The sequence below is a fragment of the Bos mutus genome, chromosome 1, assembly GCF_027580195.1.
Source record: "Bos mutus isolate GX-2022 chromosome 1, NWIPB_WYAK_1.1, whole genome shotgun sequence".
In the NCBI taxonomy this organism is placed as follows: Eukaryota; Metazoa; Chordata; class Mammalia; order Artiodactyla; family Bovidae; genus Bos; species Bos mutus.
In genome coordinates, this window is record NC_091617.1 from 81,226,153 (window position 1) to 81,253,029 (window position 26,877).

A 26,877-nucleotide genomic window follows, 5' to 3' on the forward strand; every position below is an offset into this window, starting at 1 on the left:
ACCTAAACTATCACAACGTTGTTGGTCAGCTATACCCCAATATAAAAGAAGTCAGTTCAAAAAATAAAACTAAAAAAAAAAAGATGCACCCATATGATCACAGCAACACCATTCACAATACCCAAGATATGGAAACAACCTAAATGTCCACTGACAGATGAATTGATAAATAAGATGTGGTGCATATATACAATGGAATACTATTCAGCCATAAAAAAAAGAACAAAATAATGCCATCTGCAACAACATGGATGCAATTAGTAATCATCATACTAAGTGAAGTCAGAAAGACAAATATATGATATCACTTTTATGTGGAATCTAAAATATGGCAAAAAGGAACCTATCTACAAAACAGAAACAGACTCAAAGAGAGAACAGACTTGTGGCTGCCAAGGGGGAGAGGGGCAGAAGGGGGATGGACTAGGAGTCTGGGATTGGTAGACGCAAACTATAACAAACAGAATGGATAAACAATGTCCTATTATATAGCACATGGCATTCCATTCAATATCCTGGGATAAACCAGAATGAAAAGGAATGTATATATGTATATAATTGAGTCACTCTGCTGTACAAAAAAATTTAACCAACACTGTAAATCAACAACACATTAAGTAAATAAATAAGAATAGGAAAGAACATGGCAGCAACAGTCAGATCCATGACCATGTCAAACTTTACCTGAGCCATGAACTCCTGGCAAACAGTCAGATAAGGAAATTCCCCTTAACCTGTTTTCCAGAACACAAAGAACCACCCCTCCCCATAAGACTCAGAGAAGACCTAGCTAGTCCTCAGGCTTACATATGACAAAGCCAGACACACACCTACCAAGTTTCCATTCTTTGCCTCAAAAAAGATTAGCTGACGTGCCTGTCCTCACTGATTGATTAGAACAAAATGCTTGCCAACTGATGACCAAATGTTAGCTAGGCTTCTCTCCTCTCAAGCTTCTGACCCACCCTCTGCTCAAGCCAGCATACAACCTCTCCTTAATGATATCATCTGAGAATCAGCTGACATCAAGGAAAGACATTTCTTGATCACTGTCTGATTCTGCCACCTACTCCCCCATATCTGGTCCTTCCTAGACTTGTTTACCTGCCTTTATAAAAGAAATTTCCTTTCTGCCTGATCTTTGAGACCCTTGCAGATCCTTTGGTCAAATGTTCCCCCTATGGTAATAGCTTCCTCCCTTCTATTGTAATAGCTCCCTCCCCTTATGGCAGTAATTCTTTTGAATGAAGTCTCTTTTTATCTAAGTCCAAATTTGTTTTTCTTTGATAGACAACATATTCTATTAATTCAGACTAGGTGTTAGGGTCTAACTAAAATCATTCAGCATATTAACGAGCATGCCACTTGCTTAATGCAACTACAGACTCATAAGATCTTAACCTTCCAAAAGATCTAAAAATCAACCAGTCCACCCTCTCACCCAGAGCAAGAATACATCTATAGAAGCTTTGAGAGACAGACATGCTGCCACTGCCTGCATACCTCTGGTAATAGGTAATGTAAGAAAATTCTCATACTAAACCAACATCATCATTTACGCAGTATTTACCCTTAAGTACTAGTCTGTCCTCTGAACTACTTACTGGGTTGGCCAAAAATTTGGAAGTCAGAAGCATCCTTTGAATTGGGTTGGCCAAAAATTTCATTCAGGAAACCCAAAAGAAATTTTTGGCCAACCCAGTAGTTCAGCCTAAACAAAATTTTTGGCCAACCCAATACAAACAACACTTCTAACTTCCAAATCAGCACCCTCCAGATATCTGAAGGCGACTGCACCTCAGCTTCTTCACATCAGCATAAAGAGGTCCTTTGGCCTGCTGAGATCTTCTATTCTGTCTATGCAAAAACAAAGATCAAATCACATCCCCTGGTTGCTCTGTTTGTTAAATCAATAGAGGCATGGAAGTCACATCTGGATATAATGTGCATCTAAGTTTTTCTAAGACAAATACTTTAAGGAAAGAGGCAGCATACAACAAGGGCTATCACTTTGTTGTTCGTGAGGAGTCACACCTTTGCAGGAGAGTTAAGGGTGAGGCACAAAAAGGCCAATGACTTTAGCTTATACTACAAAGTTATAGCAATCAGAACAGTATGGTATTGGCACAAAAACCAATACACAGATCAATGGAACAGAATAAAGTTCAGAAAGAAATCCATGCACTTATGGTCAGTAATCTACAACAAAGCATGCAAGAATATACAATGGAGAAAGGACAATCTCTTCAAGTGGTGTGGGGAAAAACGGACAGTTACACGTGAAATTAGAACATTCTGTAACACCATACACAAAAATAAACTCAAATTAAAGACCTAAATGTAAGACCTAAAATCATAAAACTCCTAGAGAAAGACACAGGAAGAACACTCTTTGACATAAATTGTGGCAGTATTTTTTGGATCCATTAGATCCATTTCCTAGAGTAATGGAGACAGAAGGAAAAATAAACAAACAGGACCTAATTAAACTTAAAAGCTTTTGCATAGTGAAGGAAACCATCAACAAAAAAGACAACCTACTGAATGAGAAAAGGAATTGCAAATGATATGACTGATAAGAGGTTAATATCCAAAATAAATAGTTCATGTAACTCAGGATTAAAAACACAAAAAAACAAATGTTGGCAACAATGTAGAGAGAAGGGAACCCTCGTATGCTGTTGATGGGAATGTCAATTGTGCAGCCACTGTGGAAAACAGTATGGAGGTTTCTTATTAAACTAAAAATAAAACTACTACATAACCCAGAAATTCCACTCCTGGGTATATATCCAAAAAAAACCCTCAAAACACTAATTTGAAAAGATACACGCACCCTAATATTCATAGAAGGATTATTTACAATTACCAAAAAAAAAAAAAAAAAACTGGAAGCAACCTAAGTATCCATCAACAGATGAAAGAATAAAGAAGATGTATATATGTACAATGGAATTCTACTCAGCCATAAAAAAGAATGAAATTTTACTACTTGCAGCAACATACATGGATGTGGAAGGTATTATGCTAAGTGAAATAAATCAGATAGAGAAAGACAAATAGTATGTGGTATCACTTATATGCAGAATTTAAAAAATACAATAAACTAGTGAATGTCTCAGAGAAAAGAAACAGACTCTCAGACAGAACAAACTAGTGGTTACCAGTGGGGACAGGAAATACAAGGGGAGGGGAGTGGGAGGGACAAACCATTATATACAAAATAAGCTACAAGGACACATTGTACAACACAGGGAATATAGCCAATATTTTATAATAACTATAAATGGACCATAACCTTTAAAAATTGTGAATCACTATATTGTATACCTGTAGCTTATTGACTCACTGGAAAAGATCCTGATGCTGGGAAAGACTGAAGGCAGAAGGAGAAGAGGGTGACAGAGGATGAGATAGTTGGCTGGCATCACCGATTCAATGGACATGAACCTGGGGGAGATGGTGAGGGACAGGGACACTTGGCGTGCTACAGTCCATGGGGTTGTGAAGAGTCGGACACGACTTGGTGGCTCAACAACAACGACAACAACCTATATAATATTGTACATCAACTGCACTTCAATTAAATAAAGAAGGCAAATGAATTCTTATTTAAGCCATCACCACACAACAGCTAGGAGCTGTTGCATCTGTCTCTCAGCACTTTCTCCTTTTGTGTTCCTTTGACTTTTGTGAAACTATCATTCTTGGGCTGGTCAGTTAAAGCAGCCAGCTTTTCCTGTTGCTATGGAAACAGTGGTTCTATGAGGCTTTTTCCATAAAAAAAAAACAAACTTCCCACTCCATAATTTAATAAAAATCATGAGCAAATACAGTCACCTACATTCCTGACATGACTGGCAAGACTTGGAATCATCTATAAAAATTCTGCCTCACCAGAACATTTCAGAAAAAAAGTCAGCTCTAAATTCTGATATTACGTGTGAAATTGTACACCAATTTCTGGGAGGCTTGGCTATTAAATCCACCAGTTCAGTCACCATTAACTTGTGTAGTTAAGAGCCTGGCACATTATAGGCTTATTGAATATCTGCTGAATGTACCCAGAACTATTAGAAAGGCGTCCCACTCTGCCACTCCCAGTTTCCTCCCTAACTGGAAGAAGAGAACACTGAGTGTACCCCTAACTAGTGGGCTCCACCAGCCAGAGTACCCAGCCCCTGATGCTTCCACAACAGCAGAGAAAGCTCGTCTAAAACAGGGATGGCTCAGAGAGTGTAACCATGCTTTTGTAATCAAGAATAAGACAAAACTGCTTTCTCTGATTATTATGCATGTAACAATGCCATTGTTCATTCTAAATATTCATTGGAATGATTGATGCTGAAGCTCTAATACTTTGTCCACTGGATGCGAAGAGCCAACTCATTGGAAAAGATCCTGATGCTGGGAAAGACAGAAGATGGGAGGAGGAGGGGGTAACAAAGAATGAGGTGGCTGGATGGCATCATCGACTCAATAGACATGAGTCTGAGCAAACTCTGGGAGATAGTGAAGGACAGGGAAGTCTGGTGTGCTGCAGTCTATGGGGCTGCAAAGAGTTGGACACGACTGAGTGAGTGAACAGCAATGTCAACTTTGCCACACAAGTTCTGGTTGGTGTTTCTAGCGTAGTGAAGAAATGATGCATTATAGCTAAGAGGTTTTTAATGCTGCCTTCCACTAACTCTCTACACTTCTTTAATCCACCTCAAACACCAACAGTACCTTCAATCTTGATCTATGCTATGGAGTTTATTGCAATGAACTCTATGACAATTTCTATCTGAGGAAAATGTATCTAATTTTCAAATTTCTAGTCATCCAAGATCAAGATACATTCAAGATACAGAAGTCCTAGGAAAGTATATGCGTCTTCCTACTTTTTTTTATTGAACTTATCAGTTAGAGCACATTAAGAAGAAATTTTATATACAAAAAATATGGTATACAAATTTTAAGCACTATAGATAAATTATTACACATGATAAGTATTTCTAATCCGGAGCTTTCCAAAGGAATTTCTAAAATACGAAATGCTCATGGAATCTGCCAGGTTCTGACACGGCAGCAGAATAGAATGACTCCTCCACGAGATACCCACCCTGAGCCAACACGGCTCCCGGCTCCTCAGCACTTGAATGTGGCTCTTGGCAGGGCCAACACTGACAGCAGAGTCACCAAACACTTCCTGTGGTTACTGGTCAACAGAAAAAAGCTTTGGCTCAAAGCAAGAACACTGCTGCTCTTTTGTGTTTCTTACACATGTCACTCTGGCAGTCACACTGTTCAACAGATACTGCTGGTGCTCCCATCTGTCAGTGCAGCTTTGGGAAGAGTGACTGCAGATCCAAGATGACAACCAGGATACACAGATATGCACAAACAAACACAGATACACGTGCCGAACTAGGGAAGTAACAAGGCTCAGTAACGCTGAGCCTCACACTGATCGTGTCAGAGTGTTGCTGACTGAGCTCAAACAGTAAGGAGCTGACCATGCTGGGAACACAAGCCCAGGACAGCAATGATGTTTCACTGGTTCCTTCTAGAGTTATTCAGCAGAAACTTCCTCTTCCCCCTTGAGCCCCCAAAACAACTATGAAGTCTGTGGAATCTTACATCTCTCTCATCCACGAAACAAATCCTGAGCAACTGCGTACTCTGTTCTACACTTAGAGGAACAAGAAACACAACTGCTGTGGGCCCTGCCCTCTGAGGTGGAGGGTCTAGTTGGGGATACATATAAGCAAAGAGGCAATGTCAACACAGCCAGGTAAGCATGTTGGTAGACACAAGTTCAGGGTACTCTGAGAGCTCAAAAAAGGAAGGACGCCTAACTTAAGACTTAGGGTGTCAAAAGGGTGTACTGCCACTGCCACTGGCAAGTCGCTTCAGTCGTGGCCGACTCTGTGCGACCCCATGGACTGCAGCCCACCAGGCTCCTCCGTCCATGGGATTTTCTGGGCAACAGTACTGGAGTGGGGTGCCATTGTAGGGGGACAAAAAAGGCTAAGACTTGAATCTACCTCACCCCCTCACTCCATTAGCATAGCACAGGCTTAGGATTTTGTTTCCTCTAGTTGGTCCTTCCGCCTCAAACCTCATGTTTGAGGGGAGCACTTATCCTTGAGATGAAAAGCAAACTTCACAGGCTGCGCTCTGTCACCTGGACTCTTGTTTATTTCACTGGGCTGCTGCAAGCTCCCAGATTTAAAATAAGCAGAACAGCCCCCATTTCCTGAAATGTGTTGTGTTCACCCATATCTGCCAATACCACCTTTTCCCTTGTTTCCAGGCTGGATTAGGCTCTACCTCCACTGGGAAGCCTTCCCTGATCTCTTCTCTTAGTCTGGGAGAAGCACCTGTTATGATGTACATTTTAAAGTTTTTCTAAACACTGTAACCAGTGAGATATTAAGTACGTGCTGTTAAGTTAGGGCTTCAAGTCAGGGTGGTCAGTGGCCCTAACCAAGAATCCACATTTCAGAGACGGCAACACATGAACTTCCAAAGGAGGCTCCTAAAAGCCTTTTAGCTGTTCATATATGGACTAACACCTATGACTTTGCTCATTAGCTCAGAAAACACCAGAAAAATTTTCCTTTGGTAAAATTAATGGCTTGATAATCAGAATGTTAAATAGTAGAAATGGTCTCTCATTGCTAAAATAAAAGGTATTCAAAATATGTATTAATAGTCTGGATAAAATGTTTTCGAGATATTAATTTAATAAATGTCTTTAAGTACGGTTGGATTTGCTTTCATTATAATCTAGTAACAAGATTGTAGGGGAGCAGCTAACCATTTCTCAAGTTTCTTAATTGGACTCTGTACCTAAAGGATATAAGAGCTGTACTAAATGAGGTTAGTAATTTCAAAACAAGGCAGCACCCCATCACCCTGCATGGCATGTGTCAAGCTGCAAGGTAACTGTCAGGGCACCTGTCTACCTTCTCCACTAATGGCTGAGGTCCTTGAGAGCATGGGTGTTATTTCTCATCTCTGTAGTCTGCTTCTTTGCTCATTATCTACTACAAAGAAATATTTGCTGAATGGACAATAATATCAGTAGCATAACAAAGTGAAAGGACATTAGACTAGGAGTTGGGGGAAACTTGTGTTTTAATGCCAGTTATAATTTACTGAGTATTTGATATGTGTCAGGCTCAGTGGTAGGCACTTAAATCGTTTCTCATTTAATCTTTAAGTTCTGAGAGGTAGCATTATCCTTTTACAGAGAAGGAAACAGGGAGGCTGACTTGAGGTTATTCAGATAAAGTGGTGGAAGAACCGATCTTTGAATCCAAGTCTGGCTGAACCCAAAACATGGGTTTTTAACTACTGTGTTAGAAGTGTGTTCCACGTTAACATTTGAGAGAGGCAAAAAAATTTCCCTCTAGAGTCCAGTTTCCTCCTTTGTTTACTGAGTGGGACTAAGTGGCAGATGCCCTTTCCAGCTCCTCATGGTACAGTGCGATGGCTCTGAGCGGCAGCAGTCACCACCACCACCTTGCCTGCCTTTGCTGCCTTGACAAGAGTGAAAGAGGCCTTCATGTGCAACATGTTCTAGGGCTTTTCAGATAACATATTTTGCTTCTATTCTTTTTTTTTCTTCCTTTGAAGCAGTCTTGGAGGATTCTGAAGGCAGAGAAAAGGGACCTGTTTTTGGCACAATGCTTTGAAGCTAGAACCTGCTGTTAAGTCAACAGGGCCAGCAAGTTGTTATTTTTGTTCTATTATACAAGCCTTTGCCGACATGGATGCAGTGAAATTGTTTAAAAAGGGGGGGGGCAAGGAAAGCAAACCTTCAACCAGGACACTTCAACTATCAGAGAAATAAAAACAGAAAAAGAGAGCATAGCAAAAGTGCCAATCTTTTGGCTATGTTTCCACTGTACTGCTACATCTGGATAAAGAAAAGGATTTTAGTGGTTCTCTTGGCATCATCTGAGAATTACTTGGTTGAAAGACACACTCTATATGTGCCACAGAGTTTACAGTCAAGGGGTGAAATAGCACAGATAGAAGTTCTATCTCATGAGTATTTATGAGGACTTACTTAGCTGATACCTGCTGAAATGTTAATACCTCAGACTAGTCTGTTCTAGGAATAGCCACCTGGAGGGATGGTACATTGTTAAGAAAAACTATATACCTTTCATCCTTAGAATTTTCATCTGCTATCACTCACTGATACCAGGATGCCCATTTGGTGCTAGTAGTAAAGAACCTTCCTGCCAATGCACAAGACATAAGAGACGTGGGTTCGATCCTTGGGTCAGGAAGATCTCCTGGAGGAGGGCATGACAACCTGTTCTCTCTGTCCTGGAGAATCCCATGGACAGAGTTGCCTGGCAGGCTACAGTCCCTAGGGCTGTGAAGGGTCAGACACAACTGAAGCAACTTGGTACATAGTACACACACAGGAATTCTAGAACAATCAAAGTCCCTAGTTGCCAGGAGACTGATGCTAGACTCAACCCCCCAACTGGCTTCTCTGGAAGAGTCAAAGAGCTCTGGTGAGCTCTTTTTAAGGCATCCAATCAGAAAGAACTTTTGACAGCACTAAGATGATTAAAAATCACTCATTTTGAACACACTGTTCAATAGAGGAGAACACATACACAGAAGGAGGAAGTTGGCTTTCTTCCATTAAAACTCACTCACCTTTTTAATAGCAGGATCCCCTTTGGACAGATGACAGGATGGGGACATTTTTACCTAGGGGAGAAGAAAAAGGCAAACCTTTTGATACGTTCTTATTTACAGTTGAGTTTTGTTTGACCCACCCTCAAAATAACTCAACTAGAAGTGGCATAGTAGTGTGTGTGCATGCTCAGTCATGTCCAATTCTTTGAGGCCCCATAACTGTAGCCTGCCAAGCTCCTCTGCCCATGGAATTTTCCAGGCAAGAATTCTGGAGTGAGGTACCATTTCCTTCATCAGGGGATCTTCCTGACACAGGGATCAAACCCGACTCTCTTGTGTCTCCTGCATTGGCAGGTGGATTCTTTACCACTAGTGCCACCTGGGAAGCCCCAGAAGTGGTATAACTGAGATAAAACAGACATTTTAAGGGAACCAATGAATATATGTATATTTTTTAAAGTCCCTTTGAAGTTTCTCTGAGATGAAAAACTCAGTGGTTAGCCAAGATAAAAATGTGATTAAGCTATGAAAAGTATTACAGATAGTCCAAATTGGTTTTAGCCAAATGGTAAGGAACCTAAGAGATCTTTGGGGACAATATTAATTTTAATTATCTTTGTGGACAACTGACATGATCCAAAGTAGTCAGGAATATATTATTTCATAATGATAAAGAAATCAATTCATCAGGAGGACATAACAATCCTAAACATCTACACATCTAACAGCTTAAAATATGTAAGTTAAAAAGTGATAGAAATGCAAGGAGAAATGGATCTTACAGCCAGAGATTTCCATATTTCTCTCAAGAAATGAGAGAACAAATATGAAGATTACAGAAGATATACCCAATTTCAAAAATGGGCAAAGGATCTGAACATTTTTCAAAAGAACACATACCAAAGAACAATAGATACATGAAAAAGTGCTCAACATCACTTATGAGAGAAATGCAAAGCAAAACTACAGTGATGTATCACCTCACACCAGTTAGGATGGCTTTCATTAAAAAAAGACAAGGTACAACCAATGTTGGGGAGGATGTGGAGAAAGGGAGCCCTTACACATTGTTGGTAGGAATGTAGATTGGTACAGTTATTATGGAAAACAGTATGGCAGTTTCTCAAAACATTTTAAAAACTGAACTATCATATCATCCAGCAATCTCACGGCTAGGTATATACCAGAAGGAACTGAAATCAACATCTTGAAGAGATACCTGCTCACCCATGTTCAGCATACCATTATTTACAATAGCCAAGATATGGAAACAACTCAAGCATCTATCAGAAGATGAATGGATAAAGAAGATCTATCTATCTATCTATCTATCTATCTCACATCCTCATACACACACACAATGAAATATTACTCGGTCATAAGAGAAGGAAATCTTACCATCTGCAACAATAAGGATGGACCTAGAGGGCATTATACAAAGAGAGAAGTCAGACAAAGAAGGACAAATGTTGTATGATATCACTTATAAGTGGAATTTAGAAAAGCTGGACTTGTAAAAACAGAAAGTAGAATGGTGGTTACTAGGGGCTGGGAGGTTAGGGGTAGTGGGGGGGGGGTGTTGTTAAAGAGGATAACCTTGTAACTAGTAGAGAAATAAGTTCTGAAGATCTAAGGCACAACACAGTGATCAGAGTCAACAATACTCTACTATACATTTCAAAGTTGCTAAGAGACTAGATCATTACTGTTCTCAACACAAAAAAGAAATGGTAATTATTGACACGATAAAGGTGTTTGCTAAGGCTACTGGTATGAAAAGGCAAAAAGATATGACACTGAAAGATGAACTCCCCAGGTCAAGAGGTGCCCAATATGCTACTGCAGAAGAGCAGAGAAATAGCTCCAGAAGGAACGAAGAAGCTGAGCCAAAGTGGAAACAACGCCCAGTTGTGGATGTGGCTGGTGGTGAAAGTCCAATGTGTAAAGAACAATACTGCATGGGAACCTGGAATGTTAGGTCCATAAATCAAGGTAAATTGGAAGTGGTCAAACAGGAGATGGCAAGAGTGAACATTGACATTTTAGGAACCAGTGAACTAAAATGGATGGATGGGTGAATTTAATTCAGATGACTGTTATATCTACTACTGTGGGCAAGAATCCCTTAGAAGAAATGGAGTAGCCCTCACAGTCAACAAGAGTCCAAAACACAGTACGTGGGTTCAGTCTCAAAAACGACAGAATGATCTGTTTGTTTCCAAGGCAAACCATTCAATATCACAATAATCCAAATCTAAGTCCCAACCACTAATGCCAAAGAGCTGAACACTTTTATGAAGACCTACAAGACTTTCTAGAATGAACACCAAAAAAAAAAAAGTGTCCTTCATCATAGGGGACTGGAATGCAAAAGTAGAAAGTCAAGAGATATCTGGAGTAACAGGCAAGTTTGACCTTGGAGTACAGAATGAAGCAGGGTAAAGGCTAACTGAGTTTTGTCAACTGGACTGCACTGGTCATAACAAACACCCTCTTCCAACAACACAAGAGATGACTCTATACATGGACATCACCAGATGGTCAATACCGAAATCAGATTGATTACATTCTTTGCAGCCAAAGATGGAGTGACTCTATACAGTCAGCAAAAACAAGACTGGGAGCTGACTGCAGCTCAGATCATGAACTCCTTGTTGCCAAATTCAGACTTATATTGAAGAAAGTAGGGAAAACCATTAGGCCATTCAGGTATAACCTAAATCAAATCCCTTATGATTATACAATGGAAGTGACAAATAGATTCAAGGGATTAGATCTGATAGAGTGCCTGAAGGACTATGGACAGAGGTTCATAACATGGTACAGGAGGTAGTGATCAAAACCATCCCCAAGAAAACGAAATGCAAAAAGGCAAAATGGTTGTCTGAGGAGGCCTTACAAACAGCTGAGAAAAGAAGAGAAGTGAAAGGCAAAGGAGAAAAGGAAAGATATACCCATCTGAATCCTGAGTTCCAAAGAATAGCAAGGAGAGATAAGAAAGCCTTCCTAAGTGAACAATGCAAAGAAATAGAGGAAACCAGCAGAATGGGAAAGACTAGAGATCTCTTCAAGAAAATCAGATACCAAGGGAAAATTTCATGCAAAGATGGACAAAATAAAGGACAGAAATGGTATGGATCTAACAGAAGCAGAAGATATTAAGAAGAGGTGGCAAGAATACACAGAAGAATTATACCAAAAATGTCTTAATGACCCAGATAACCACGGTAGTGTGATCACTCAGATGAGAGCCAAACATCCTGGAATGTGAAGTCAAGTGGGCCTTAGGAAGCATCACTATGAACAAAGCTAGTGGAGGTGATGGAATTCCAGTTGTGCTATTTCAAATTCTAAAAAATGATGCTGTGAAAGTGCTGCACTCAATATGCCAGCAAATTTGGAAAACTCAGCAGTGGCCACAGGACTGGAAAAGGTCAGTTTTCATTCCAATGTTGAAGAAAGGCAATGCCAAAGAATGTTCAAACTACTACACTCATCTCACATGCTAGCAAAGTAATGCTCAAAATTCTCCAAGTCATGCTTCAACAGTACATGAACCGAGAACTTCCTGATGTTCAAGCTGGATTTAGAAAAGGCAGAGGAACCAGAGATAAAATTGCAAACATCCACTGGATCATAGAAAAAGCAAGAGAGTTCCAGAAAAACATCTACTTCTGCTTCATTGACTACACCAAAGCCTTTGATTGTGTGGATCACAACAAACTGCGGAAAATTCTTCAAGAGATGTGAATACCAGACCACCTTACATACCTCCTGAGAAACCTGTATATGCAGATCAAGAAGCAACAGTTAGAATCAGACATGGAACAACAGACTGGTTCAAAACTGAGAAAGGAAAGTCAAGGCTGTATATTGTCACCCTGAATGTTTAACTTACATGCAGAGTACATCATGTGAAATGCTGTGCTGGATGAAGTACAAGCTGGAATCAAGATTGCCAGGGGAAATATCAGTAACCTCAGATATGTGGATGGCACCACCCTTATGGCAGAAAATGAAGAGGAACTAAAGAGCCTCTTGATGAAGGTGAAAGAGGAGAGTGAAAAAGGTGGTTTAAAACTCAACATTTAAAATACTAAGATCATGGCCTCTGGCCCTATCACTTCATGGCAAATAGATGGGGAAACAGTGACAGATTTTATTTTCTTGGGCTCCAAAATCACTGCAGATGGTGACTGCAGCCATGAAATTAAAAGACGCTTGCTCCTTGGAAGAAAAGCTATGACCAACCTAGACAGCATACTAAAAAGCAGAGACATTACGTTGCCAACAAAGGTCCATCTAGTCAAAGCAATGGTTTTTCCAGTAGTTATTTATTGAGGTGAGAGTTGGACCATAAAGAAGGCTAAATGCCAAAGAATTGATGCTTTTGAACTGTGGTGTTGGAGAAGACTCTTGAGAGTGCCTTGGACTGCAAGGAGATCCAACCAGTCCATCCTAAAGGAGATCAACCCTGAATATTCATTGGAAGGACTGATGCTGAAGCTCCAATACGTTGGCCACCTGATGTGAAGAGCTGACTCATTAGAAAAGACCCTGATGCTGGGAAAAACTGAAAGGAGGAGGAGAATCGGATGACAGAGGACGAGATGGTTGGATGGCGTCACTGTCTCAATGGGCATGAGCCTGAGCTAGCTGTCGGAGATGATGACGGACAGGGAAGCCTGGCATGCTGCAGTCCATAGGTCAGACACAATGGAGTGACTGAACAACAAAGCTACTGGGGTAATCATATTGTAATACGTAAATGTATCAAACCAACACAGAGTACACTCAAACCACACAATATTAAATGTCGATTATATGTCAATTTTAAAAAATAAAAAGGAAGGATATAGAAAATGGACATTGACAGAACCCTCCACCCAACAAAGGTAGCATACATACATAATCTTTTTCTGGTACAGTAGAGATATACCTCAGAGATATTATGAATTCAGTTTCAGGTCATTGCATTACAGCAAAAGTTGCGATAAAGCAAGTCACACAACTCTCTGGTTTCCTGCTGCATATAAAAGTTGTTTATACTACACTAGTCTATTAAGGAGCATTATATCTAAAGAAACAATGTACATATTTTAATTGGAAAATATATTCTTGCTTAAAAAATGCTAACTATAATCTGAGCCTTCAGTGAGTAATAATTTCTTTGCTGATGGAGGGTCTTGCCTCTATGTTGATGGCTGCTGATTGATCAGGGTGGTGGTTTCTGGAGGCTGGGGTGGCTGTGGCAATTTCTTACAATAAGACAACAATTAAGTGTGCCACATCTATTGACTCTTCCTTTCACAAATGATGTCTCTGTAGCATGCAAAGCTGTCTGACAGTATTCTACCCACAATAGAACTTCTTTAAAAACTGGAGTCAATCCTCTTAAACCTTGTTGCCACTTTATCAACTAAGTTTACGTAACATAAATCCTTTGTTGTCATGTCAACAATCTTTACAGCATTCTACCAGGAGTGGATCCCATCTCAAGAAAACACTTTCTTTGTTCCTTCATAAGAAGCAACACCTCATCTGTTCAAGTTTTATCATGATATTGCAGCAATCCAGTCACATCCTCAGGCTTTACTTCTAATTCTCTTGCCACTTCCACCATACCTGCAGTGACTTCCTCCATGAAGTCTTGAACCCCTCTAAGTAATCCATGAGGGTTGGAATCAACTTCTTCCAAACTTCTGTTAATGTTGATATTCTGTCCTTTCCCATGAATCACCAATGATCTTAATGGCATTTAGAATGGTGCACCCTTTCCAGAAGGTTTTCAGTTGACTTTGCTCAGATCCATCAGTGAACTATGTCAGCTATAGCCTTATAAAATGTATTTCTTTCATAATAAACTTAAAAGTCAAAATTTCTCTTTGATCCATGGGCTACAGAATGGATACTGTATTAGCAAGCATGAAAACAACATTAATTTTGTTGTGTATCTCCGTCAGAGTCCTTACATGACCAGATGCATTGTCAGTGAGCCATAATATTTTTTTCAAAGGACACTTTTTTTCTGAGCAGTATGTTTCAACAATAAGCTTAAAATATTTAGTAAACCATGTTGTAAGCAGATGTGCTGTCATCCAGACTTCGTTGTTCCATTTATAGAGCACAGGCAAAGCAAAGTTAGCATAATTCTTAAGGGCCCCAGAATTTTGGGAATGGTAAATGAGCACTGGCTTCATCTTCAAGTCATGACCCGCATTAGCCACTAACAAGAGAGTCAATCTGTCCTTTGAAGTTTTGAAGCCAAGCACTTTAAGAACTTCTCCTCTCAAGCTATAAAAGTCCTAGAGGGCAAGGCATCTTCTTTTAATAAAAGGCTATATCATCTATGATGAAAATCTGTCATTTAGTGTCCCTACTTTGATTAATTATCTTAGCTAGATCTTCTGAATAACTTGCTGTTGCTTCTACATCAGTACTTTCTGCTTCACTTTGCACTCTTATGTTACGAAGATGGCTTCTTTTCTTATACTTAATGAACCAGCCTTCGCTAGCTTTAGACTTTTCTTCAGCAGCTTCCTCATTTCTTTCAGCCTGCACAGAATCGAAGACAATTAGGGCCTTGCTTTGGATTAAGTGAATTTTATGGCTGATTTGATCTTCTATCCAGACTACTAAAACTTTCTCCACATGAGCAATAAGACTGTTTTGCTTTACCATTCGTGTGTTCACTGAAGTAGCACTGTTAATTTCCTTTAAGAACTTTTACTTTTCATTCACAACTTGGATTAACTGTTTGGCACAAGAGGCCTAGCTTCTGATCCATTTTGGCTTTTGGTAAGGCTTTCTCAGTAAGCTTAATCATTTCTAGCTTTTGATTTAAAGTGAGAGAAATGTGACTTTTCCCTTCACTTGAACACTTAGAGGCCACTGCAGGGTTATCAATGGGCCTAACTTCAAAATTAATGGTCTCAGGGAATAGGGAGGCTTGGAAAGATCCCCTGGAGAAGGGAAAGGCTACCTACTCCAGTATTCTGGCCTGGAGAATTCCACGGACTATACAGTCCCTGGCGTTGGACACGACTTAGCATTACCTTTCTTTCTTAAGGAGAGGGAAAGAAACAGGGGATCGGCTACTAGGCGGAGCAGCTAGAACACATACATTTGTTAAGTTTGCCATCTTAAGTAAGTGCAGTTTGTGGTCCCCAAACAATTACAATAGTAACATCTAAGATCACTGATCACAGATCACCATGCAATAATAATGAAAAATATTGTGAGAATTACCAAAATGTGACACAGAGACACAAAGTATGTAAATGCTTTTGGAAAAGTGGTGCCATAAACTTGCTTGAGGCAAAATTGCCATAAACCTTCAATCTGTAAAAAAGAAATGAAGTTTCTGCAAAGTGCAATAAAGAAAAGCACGATAAAATGAGGTAAGCCGGTATACACGGACCATTTACCAACATAGATTATTTTTTGACAATAGCAATTTTCAATTAATTTCAAACAGTTCAAGCCATACAAAGAATATTCTCTGACTGTACTAGAAATAAATTAGACATGAGTAACACAAAGTTTTCTGGAAAATTCTCAAATATTTAGGAACTGACAAATTTCCAAATAATGCTTTGATCAAAGAAGAAATCAAAGGGAAATTAGATCCTAAAAATACCCATAATCATGAAGAAACAAGATCTGAATAGACCAAAAATTAGTAAGAAAACTGAACCAGTAATAAAAAATACTTCCCCAAAGAGAAAAGTCCAGGACAAGATAGTTTCATTGGTGAATTCCACCAAGTATTTGAAGGAGAATTAATTCCATTCCTGCTCCAACTCTCCCAAAAAACTGAAGAGGAGGGAACTCATTTTATGAGATCAGCATTAACCTTCAAGGAAAGAAGATTACAGGTCAATATCCCTGATGAATATAGTTGAAAGAATCATCAACAAAATACTCACAAACTGAATTCAACAGCACCTTATAAAGTTCATATATCAAGTTTAAGTGGGATTCATGGGATGCAAGGAGGGTTTAACATATACACAAATCAATAAATGTCCTAGCCAGAGAAATTAGGCAAGAATAAAAGGCATTCAAATTGGAAAGAAACAAGGAAAACTATCTCTGTTGGTAGACGATATGCTCTTATTTGTAGAAAATTATAAATTTAGATTTCACAAAAAAGCTATTAGAATAAACAAATTAATAAAGTAGTAGGATATAAAATACAGGAAATCAGTTGTATTCCTATACACTAACAATTAACAGTTCAAAAAGGCAATTAAGAAACAATTCTATTTACTATAGCATCAAAATTAATAAAATACCTAGGAATAAACATAAGGAGGCAAAAGACTTATATACTGAAAACTACAAAATGTTGCTGAAAGAAGTTAAAGACAAACAGAAAGACACCCTGTGTTAGTATTTAGAAGACTAAATATTGTTAAGATGTCCATACTATCTAAAATAACCTATATATTCACTGGGGTCAGTTTCAAATGCAATGGCAATCTGAGAAACAGAAAAATCCAACCTAAAATTTATATGCAATCTCAAGGGACCCTGAGTAGCAAAAAACAATCAATTAAAAAAGAACAAAGCTGAAGGTCTCATACTTCTTGATTTCCAAACTTACTGCAAAACTACAGTGATCAAAACTGTGCTAGTCAAAAACAGATGCACAGATCAATGGAACAGAAATAAACCCACATATTTACAATCAAATAATCTTCGACAAAGGGGGCTAGAATACATAATGGAGAAAACAGTCTCTAGCAAGTGCCGTGTTTGGAAAGCTGGAAAGACTCATGTAAATCAATGAAATTAGAACACTCGCTCATATCATATACAAAAATAAACTCAAAGTGGTTTAAAGACCTAAATATTAATATAAGACATGACACCATAAACCCCTAGAACAGAATATAGACAAAACATTCTCTGACATAAATCATAGCAATATGTTCTTAGATTACTTACTCTCCCAATACAAAAGAAATAAAAGCAAAAGTAAACAAATGGAACCTAATCAAACTTAAAAGCTTTTGCACAACAAAGGAAAGTATAAACAAAACAAAAAGACAACCTACAGACTGAGAATATTTGCAAATGATGCAACTGACAAGGGCTTAACTTCTAAAATATAAAAACAGCTCATACAACTCAGTATCAAAAAAAAAACAAACAACTCAATCAAAAAATGGGCAGAAGACCTTAACAGACATTTCTCCAAAGACATTCAGATGGCCAGGCATCTGAATGTTAAAAAGATCAACATCAACTAATTATTAGAGGAATGCAAGTCAAAACCATGATCATAATGATCATAATCAAAAAGTCTACAAATAATAAATGCTGGATAGAGTATGGGAAAAAAGGGAACTCTCCTACACTACTGGCAGGAATAAAAATTGGTGCCACTCTGGAAAACAATATGGTGGTCCCTTAAAAAACTAAAACAAGAACTACCATATGATCCAGCAATCCTACTCCTGGGTATATACTGGAAAAAACTTTAATTCAAAAAGGTATGTGCACTCCAACATTAACAGCAGCACTATTTACAGTAGCCAAGACGTGGAAGCAACTTAAATGTCTATCAACAGATGAATGGATAAAGAAGATGTGGAGTGTGTGTCTGTATGTGTGTATAAAACTCAGCCATCAAAAAAAATGAAACACTGTCATCTGAAGCAACATGGAAGGACCTAGAAATACTGAGTGAAGTCAGAGAAAGACAAAGAAAGACAAATATTATATAGTATCACTTATACGTAGAACCTAAAAATAACACAAATGAATTTATTTACAAAGCAAAAATAGTCTCACAGACAAAGAAAAACAAACTTATGGTTACCAAAGAAGAAAGTAGGGGGTAGGGATAAATTAGGAGTATAAGATTAACAGATACATGAAAGTGAAAGTGAAGTTGTGTCCGACTCTTTGTGACCCCATGGACTGTAGCCTATCAGGCTCCTCCGTCCATGGGATTTTCCAGGCAAGAGTGCTGGAGTGAATTGCCATTACCTTCTTCAAACAGATACATACCACTATGTATAAAATAGATAAACGACAATGATTTAATGTATAACACAGGGAACTATATCCAATATATTCTTAACCTAAGAATAACTATAGGTTATTTCTTGCAATAACCTTAATGGAAATATATGTGTGTGTACACACATATACAAAACAATCACTATGTTGTACACCTAAAACTTTTTCACAACAGCATTGTAATGTTTACAATATTTATATAAATTATCGTTTATATATTGTTGTAATATTATAATTTACAACAATACTGTAAATCAACTATACTTCAATAAACACCTCCCCTCCCAAAGAAACAGTGTGCTAACTGGCATAAAGGAGGAATTATAGAATAGAATAAAATAGACTGGAAATAAATCCTGTAAATGGTGTATATGGTCAAATGATTTTCAACAAGGGTGCTAAGTAAGACCATTTAATGTGGAAGAGACAGTCATTTAGACCAAATGGTGGTGGGAGAACTGGAGAGCCACAAGCAAAAGAATGGAGCTAGACTTACAGTCTATCATATATATCAAAAATTACCTCAAAATGGATCAAAGACCTAAATGCCAGAGGTAACACTATGAAACTCTTAGAAAAAAAAATATAGGGGGAGAAGTTCCATGACTTAGGATTTAGATTTCTTGGATGTGACAGCAAAGGCACAAGCAGCAACAACAACAACAAAGAGACAAATTGGACTTCATCAAAATTAAAAACTTTCATGGACAAATGGACACTGTAAATAGCATAAAAAGGCAGCTCAGAGATTGAAGAAAGTATTTGCAAATGACACCCGTGATAAGGGTTAATACCCAGACTATATAAAGAACTTCTAAACTCAACAACAACAGGACACACCACTCAATTAAAAAACGGGCAAAGGACTTGAATAGACATTTCCCCAAAGACGATAAACAAACACATGAAAAGACGCTCTATGTCATTAGTCATTCACAGAATGCAAATTAAAAACATAATGAGATACCATTGCACACCTATTAGAGTAGCCAATATTAGAAAGACTGACTATATCAAGATGTGGAGGAACTGGAACCCTCATAACTTCTGGCAGGAGAGTGAAATGCTACAATCACTTTGGAGAACAGTTAGGCAGTTTCTTAAAATGATAAACATACATTTTTCATATGAGTCAGCCACTCTGTTCTGAGGTATCACTCAAGAGAAATAAAAATATATGTTGAAACAAAAATTTTTTACATAAATTTTCATAAAAGCTTTATCTATAGGAGCCATACACTAAAACTGCCCAAATGTCTATCAACAGGTGGAATAATAAACAAATTATGGAATATCCAGAGAGTCCCTTGGACTGCAAGGAGATCCAACCAGTCCATCCTAAAGGAGATCAGTCCTAGGTGTTCACTGGAAGGACTGATGTTGAAGCTGAAACTCCAATACTTTAGCTACCTGATGCAAAGAGCTGACTCATTTGAAAAGACCCTGATGCTGGGAAAGACTGAAGGCAGGAGGAGAAGGGGACGACAGAGAATGAGATGATTGGATGGCATCACTGACTCAATGGACATGGGTTTGGGTGGACTCCGGGAGTTGGTGATGGACAGGGAGGCCTGGTGTGCTAAGGTTCACGGAGTCGTAAAGAGTTGGACACGACTGAGCAACTGAACTTAACTGAACTGATAAGATACAATATTACTCACCAGTAAAAAGGAATGGACTCTTGATACAACAATGTGGATGCATCTCAAATAACTTCACTGAGTGAAGAACCCAGACCAAAAAAGCATACGTATTTTAGTTTCATTTATCTAAAATTCTAGAAAATGCAAGACCTCTCAAATGGCTCAGTGGTAAAGAATTTGCCTGCCAATGAAGGAGCCACAGGAGATGTGGGTTTGATCCCTGGGTCAGAAAGATCCCCTGGGGGAGGGCATGGCAACCTACTCCAGTACTCTTGCCTGGGAAATCCCATGGACAGAGGAGCCTGGGGGGCTACATGGACTGTAGCCCTGGGATCGCAAAGTCAGACACGACTGAGCATGCACACAGCAACTAGAAGATGCAAATCAATGTACTGTGACAGAAAGTCAATCGGTGATTTCTCTGGATCAGAAGAGAGGGGCTGAGTACATTTTTGCAGGTGATGGATAGGGTCAGTATCTTGAGTGTGTTGATGAATTCATACACATATACATATGTTAAATTTGTATACTTCAAGTACAATTTATATCAACTGTACCTCAATAAAACATTTAAGGAAATTTGCAGAGTACAGTAAAAAGAGTGTTCAGAAAGACATTTATAGCTTTTTATGCTATTCTGGAAAACAAAGGTTTAAAATAAAGAAACTTCCAATTTAAGAAGCTAGAAAAAGAAGATCAAAGTAAAAGCAAACTAAGGAAGGTAATAATAGGCAGAAATCAATGCAATACAAATCAAACAAAACAACAGAGAAAATTAACAAAGCCAACACTGGTTTTTTGAAAATAACAAAATCAATAAATTGCTATTTAGGTTGATTGAGAAAAACAGAATATAAGTTACCAATATTAGCAATGAAAAGGAAATTATTACTCTGCGCCACATTACTCACAGATGTTTTAAGAGGCAATAGGAGCCTATTAAGAACAACTTTATACCGAAAATTTGATAAATGAAAAGGATACACTCCTTAAAAGCAACATATAAAACTGGACCCAAGATAAAACAAAATATGAATAGTCCTACATTTGTTAAAGAAGCTAAATTTGTTATCAAATCTTTACACAAAGAAAACTCCAAGTTCACATAGTTTCAGCAGTGAATTCTAGCAAATATTAAGTATACAGAGACTAAGATATGAAATCAGAATATCAACTTATTAACCTATAAGAAAAAATAATTATTATAAGTAGTTCAATAGATACTAGATACTATCTGTCTAGAATGATGCAGAAGAGATAGAAGCACTGGGAAAGCAACTGGGCTCAACTTCTCAAGCCTGTTCCGACGGTTTAATTCTAAGAGCCTACACTAAAAGGTGATACAGACATTTCCTCTAACTGTGGCATCAAGCTATTCAAACAGGACCATAACGCAGTCTTTTCTGCCTTTCCCCTCTGACTTTCAGAATAACTTTAGAAAATATACCTCAACTCAGGGATCAAAACTGTTGGCTACCCAGACTGTCCTTTAAGATTTAGTAGGTCTGCAAAAATTAGACTTGAAAGTCTTTGCTTTAACATATCATGACATTAATACTCTGGAATTTACTCCAGATGTATGATGTAGCTTGCTAAATGTGATCCAATTTTAACTCCTGGTATGCTCTTTCTGAAAAGGGAGAAAATAGATTTTCAAAGCAAAGTAGATATTTAAGCTTTAAAAAATGACCTCATAAAAGGATCTGCAGACTTTTTAAAACAAGCCAAGAACTAGATGTGGTGCTGGACAATTTATCTGAGAAAGCGGTTCTCTGAAGATTAAGTCAGAGTGTTTGAAGTGGCAACAGAAATGGTCTAGAATCACTTATGAAAGGTTTTATTTCTCATTTAACAGGATTCCTTCTGGAAATGCCTCAGGCAATGCAGCTTAAAAGACACTTCAAATCCAGGTGTGTAGACACTATACCTGGGGGTATGGATGATATACTGTGCCAAGGCCTTAATAATGCTACACTTTTGTAATCTTTGTTAATAAAAAGATTCCCAACTTAGAGAAGCAAACTGAAGTTAAATAGCAATAGGAATATCTTATTGCCTTGCTTTTTCAAAAACTAGCCCTGATTTTTCTAATTACCAAAGGAATACATGTTCATAGGTGGAAATTAAGGAATACAAGAGTGAAATAAAGCAAATAAAGATGACGAGACAACCACACAGCAATAACTACTATTAACATTTGGAATCATACTGTTTTGTGATCTTTTCATGTAACATCTTGAGACTGTTTATTCCACCATGTCAATATTCTTTGACAACATGTTTCTTCATGGCTATAAAGCAGTCCATTCATTACATAGATAGGAAAGGAAAAGGAAAGGGAAGTTGCTCAATCATGTCTGACTCTTTGCAACCCCATGGACTGCAGCCTCCCAGGCTCCTCTGTCCATGGGATTTTCCAGGCAAGAATACTGGAGGGGGTTGCCATTTCCTTCTCCAGGGAATCTTCCCGTTTCAGGGATTGAACTTGGGTCTCCCGCATTGCAGGCGGACGCTTTACCCTCTAAGTCACCAGGGAAGTAATCTAACCAAGTATCAGGAGGCTATTGGAACATTAGGTTGCTTTCAATTTTTAAAAATTATTTTAAAAATGCTGTCATAAACATCCTTGTGTAACACTTGGCATACACTCTTCATGTGTTACTTTCATTGCCCAGATTAAGTTCCTGCTTCTAAGGATGTGTGTGTGTGCGTGCTCAGTTGCTTCAGTCGTGTCTGACTCTTTGTGATCCTATGGACTGTAACCTGCCAGGCTCCTTTGTCCACGGGATTCTCCAGGCAAGAATACTGGAGTGTGTTGCCATGCCCTCCTCCAGGGGATCTTTCCGACCCAAGGATTGAACCCATGTTTCCTGCGTCTCTAGCACTGCAGGCTGATTCTTTACCCACTGAACCACCTGGGAAGGATGTAGACATTTATAAATAAAAACTGCCAGTTTTCCTCTTGAGAAGCAGATAGATCCAGAAACTTTATTATAATTCTAAAATCCCAAAAGCTCTGAATTCAAAAGTATTTCTTTTTAAAAACTTTTGGCACCAAAAATTATCTGACATCAAAACCTGACCTGAAGTGAAGCTATTTATGGTCTTTATCCCACATAAGGATTTGATTATGGGATGCTGCCCTAGACCCCACTGGGAATGTAACATAACATACAACATAAGCATCGTTTATTACTTTTCTTTAGTACTTTATAAAGATGCCATTTTCTTGTCCTCCAGCCTTCCATTCCCACCACCTTTATAGGAAAGTCAGTTATTGTTGTATCACTGTCTTATCTTTGGCTGCTTTTAAGATTTCCTCTTTATCTTTGGTTTTAGCAGTTTGACAGTGATGTGTCTGAGTGTGGTTTTCTTTGTACTTATCCCACTAGCAGTTTGCTAAGTTTTTGGACATATGGGTTAATGTTTTTCATCAAATGTAGGAAATTTTCAGTTCTACCCCCCTACTTATCTCTCCTTGCTTTTGAGAATGCCAGTGAGAGATATATATATAAAAGACTTTTTGATATCATTTCACAGGTTACCAAGTACTCTTTATTTTTAATCTTTTAGTCTCTGTGCTTCAAGATGATTTCTATTGAACTGTCTTCAAATTATAGATAACATTTGTTAAAAAGGCTGCTGATATCTAATGAAATTTTCATCTCAGCTTTTTTAGCTCCAGAATTTACATTTGGCTTTATTTTATAGCTTCCATTTATCTGCTAAGATTTCCCTATGTATTCAATCACTGTGCTAATGTTTTCCTCTAAATCCTTTAACTGATTTATAATTTCTATGTTAAAGTCTTTGACTGCTAATTCAAATATCTAGGTCATCCACAGATTTACTACCATTGATGTTTTTTCTTTTGATTTTAGGTTACCTTTTCCTTCTTCCAATTGATCGTATGACAGTTTGGGCTTTAACTTTGTGAGGAAGGATTCATTTCGCTTTTGCCCTTAGTCTTAGTATGGCATTTAGTCCTAAGGCATGGTCCTTCTACTGTTTCAATACAAAATCTGAGGTATTTATCAATCCCTCAAATTTGTCAAAGCTCGCACTCAAATTGAGTACTATGCAGCTGCTGCTATCTCTGCTCAGTGCTTTAGGCCTCCTGATGCTACTTTCTGTCTGGTTTCTTGAAGCACTGTTTGTATATGTGCAACCTGGGAACTCGCAAGAGTGCGGGGATCCCTCTTTCCTGGCTCCCTTCTTTCTGAGATGTCCTCTCTCAATTTACAGCTGATTTGGTAGTCCTGAACTCTTGTTTCATCTCAATAACAATACTACTTTCTTAAGCTCTTTTCCTCCAGTTCTCCAAGGCAAAATGAGATAAGCTTTAAAGGGAAAAAGGCTAGTCAAGCAAAGCGCCTTTAGTTTGCATCCCTCTTTTAAGGTTTTTGTTCCTACAGTTTCTGCCTACTTCTGGTTGCTCTCCAAACAATACTTTGTCTATAGAATTGCTACTGGCAGAAGAGTTGTCCAATACAGGCCATTATTGGGACTGGGACTCTGTGTTACATTTCTGAGAAACCTGTATGGGGGTCAAGAGGCAACAGTTAGGACCCTGTGTGGGAACAACTGATTGATTCAAGACTGAAAAAGGAGTACAACAGGGCTGTCTGCTATCACCCCGTTTGTTTAACCTATACGCTGAGCACATTATGAGAAATGCCAGGCTGGATGATTACAAGCCAGAATCAAGACAGGCAGGAGAAGCATCAACAACCTCAGATAAGTGGATGATACCACTCTAACGGCAGAATGCAAAGAGGAACTAAAGAGCCTCTTGATGATGGTGAAAGAGGATAGTGAAAGAGCCAGCTTAAAACTAAATATTAAAAAACTAAGATCATGGCATCCGGCCCCATTACTACATGGCAAATAGAAGGGGAAAAGGTGGAAGCAGTAACAGATTTCCTCTTGTTGGCTCCAAAATCACTGCGGATGGTGACTGAAGCCATGAAATCAGAAGATGATTGCTCTGGGCAGGAAAGCAATGACAAACCTAGACGTGTGTTGAAAAGCAGAGACATTACTCTGCCAACAGAGGTCCATATAGTCAAGGCTATGGTCTTCCCAGTGGTCATGTACGGTTGTGAGACCTGCACCATAAAGAAGGCAGAATGCCAAATGAATACATGCCTTTGAACTGTGGTGCTGGAGAAGACTCCTGAAAGTCCCTTGGACAGCAAGGGGATCAAACCAGTCAATCTTAATGGAGATCAACCTGAATATTCACTGGAAGGACTGATGCTGAAGCTGAATCTCCAGTATTCTGGTCATCTGATGCAAACAGAGGACTCATTGGTAAAGTCCCTGATGCTGGGAAAGATTGAGGGCAGGAGAAGAGGGCATCAGAAGATGAGATGGGTGGACAGCACCACCTACGCAATGAACATGAACTTGGGCAAACTCTGGGAAATGGTGAGGGACATGGAGGCCTGGTGTGCTGCAGTCCCTGGGGCTGCAGAGTCGGGCACCACTGGGTGACTGAACAACAACATTACATTTCTACAAACATTTTTTTCTGTACTATCCCTGCCCCTACTTCTTTCAGAACTCCAATGACATTTGTATTTTGCCTGTTCAAGCAGTTCTATAATCCATAGTTATCTGTTTCTTTTCAGTGTGTATTTGATTCAGGATAGTTTCTACAGTTATAAAGTCAAGTTCACTAATCATTCTGCAATGCTCATTATGCTGTTAATTCCATCTAGTGTGTTCTTCTTCTCATACATTCAAGGTTTAATCTCCAGATGTTTGATTGGCTCTTCATAACTTCCATCTCTCTAACATGTTCAATCTTTCCTCTAGCTTCTTCAACATATGGAATACAATTATAATAGCTGTTCTTGTCTACTAATCCTAGCATATGCGCCATTTCTGGGTCTGTTTCAATGGACTGTTTTCTTAAGACAATTTTTTAATAGCAGTTTTAGGTTCATAGCAAAACTGAGAGGAAAGTACAGAGAAACTATGTATATGCCATACTCCCACAGATGCAGAGTTTGCCCTGTTATCAACATCTCCCACCAGAGAGGTGCATCTGTTGTAACTGGTGACGTGTTACATGGACACATTATCTCCATCCAAAGTCCACAGTTTACATTAGGGCTCACTCTTGGCACTGCATATTCTGTGGAGTTGAACAAACATGTAAAGACACATATCCATCTTTACAGTATCATACAGAGTATTTTCACTGCCCTAAAAATTCTGTTCCATTTATTCATCCTTCCCTTTCTTCTCCCCGCAAATAAACACTGATCTTTTTACTGTCTCCATAGTTTTGCCTTTTCCAGAATGTCATGTAATTGATTTTTTTATCCTTTTTATGATGTATTTTCCTGCTTTCTTGCATGCCTTGTAATTTTTTATCAAATGCCAGGCACTGTGAATTCTACTTTGTTCAGTTAGATACTTTTGTAATCCTTAACATATTATTGAACTTTGCTCTGTGATGTTGTTAAACTACACGGAAATAATTTGATTGTTTTAGATTCTGCTTTTAAGTTTTGTTAGGTGGGATCAAAACAGCAGTTAA

The 26,877-nt window shown here is 38.6% G+C and overlaps 1 protein-coding gene across 2 annotated transcripts in view; it reads right to left on the reverse strand.

Annotated features, from left to right (window-relative positions):
- Nucleotides 1-26,877, reverse strand: part of VPS8 (VPS8 subunit of CORVET complex) — a 295,718-nt gene that overhangs the window by 28,601 nt on the left and 240,240 nt on the right. Inside the window, exon 45 of one of the 2 annotated variants that reach the window (XM_070372165.1) lies at nt 8,671-8,724. The exons of the other annotated variant lie outside the window; for it this stretch is intronic. Within the exon in view, the coding sequence (XP_070228266.1) occupies nt 8,671-8,724 (54 nt within the window). The remainder of the gene's footprint in view (nt 1-8,670; nt 8,725-26,877) is intronic. 2 annotated transcript variants of the gene reach the window in all.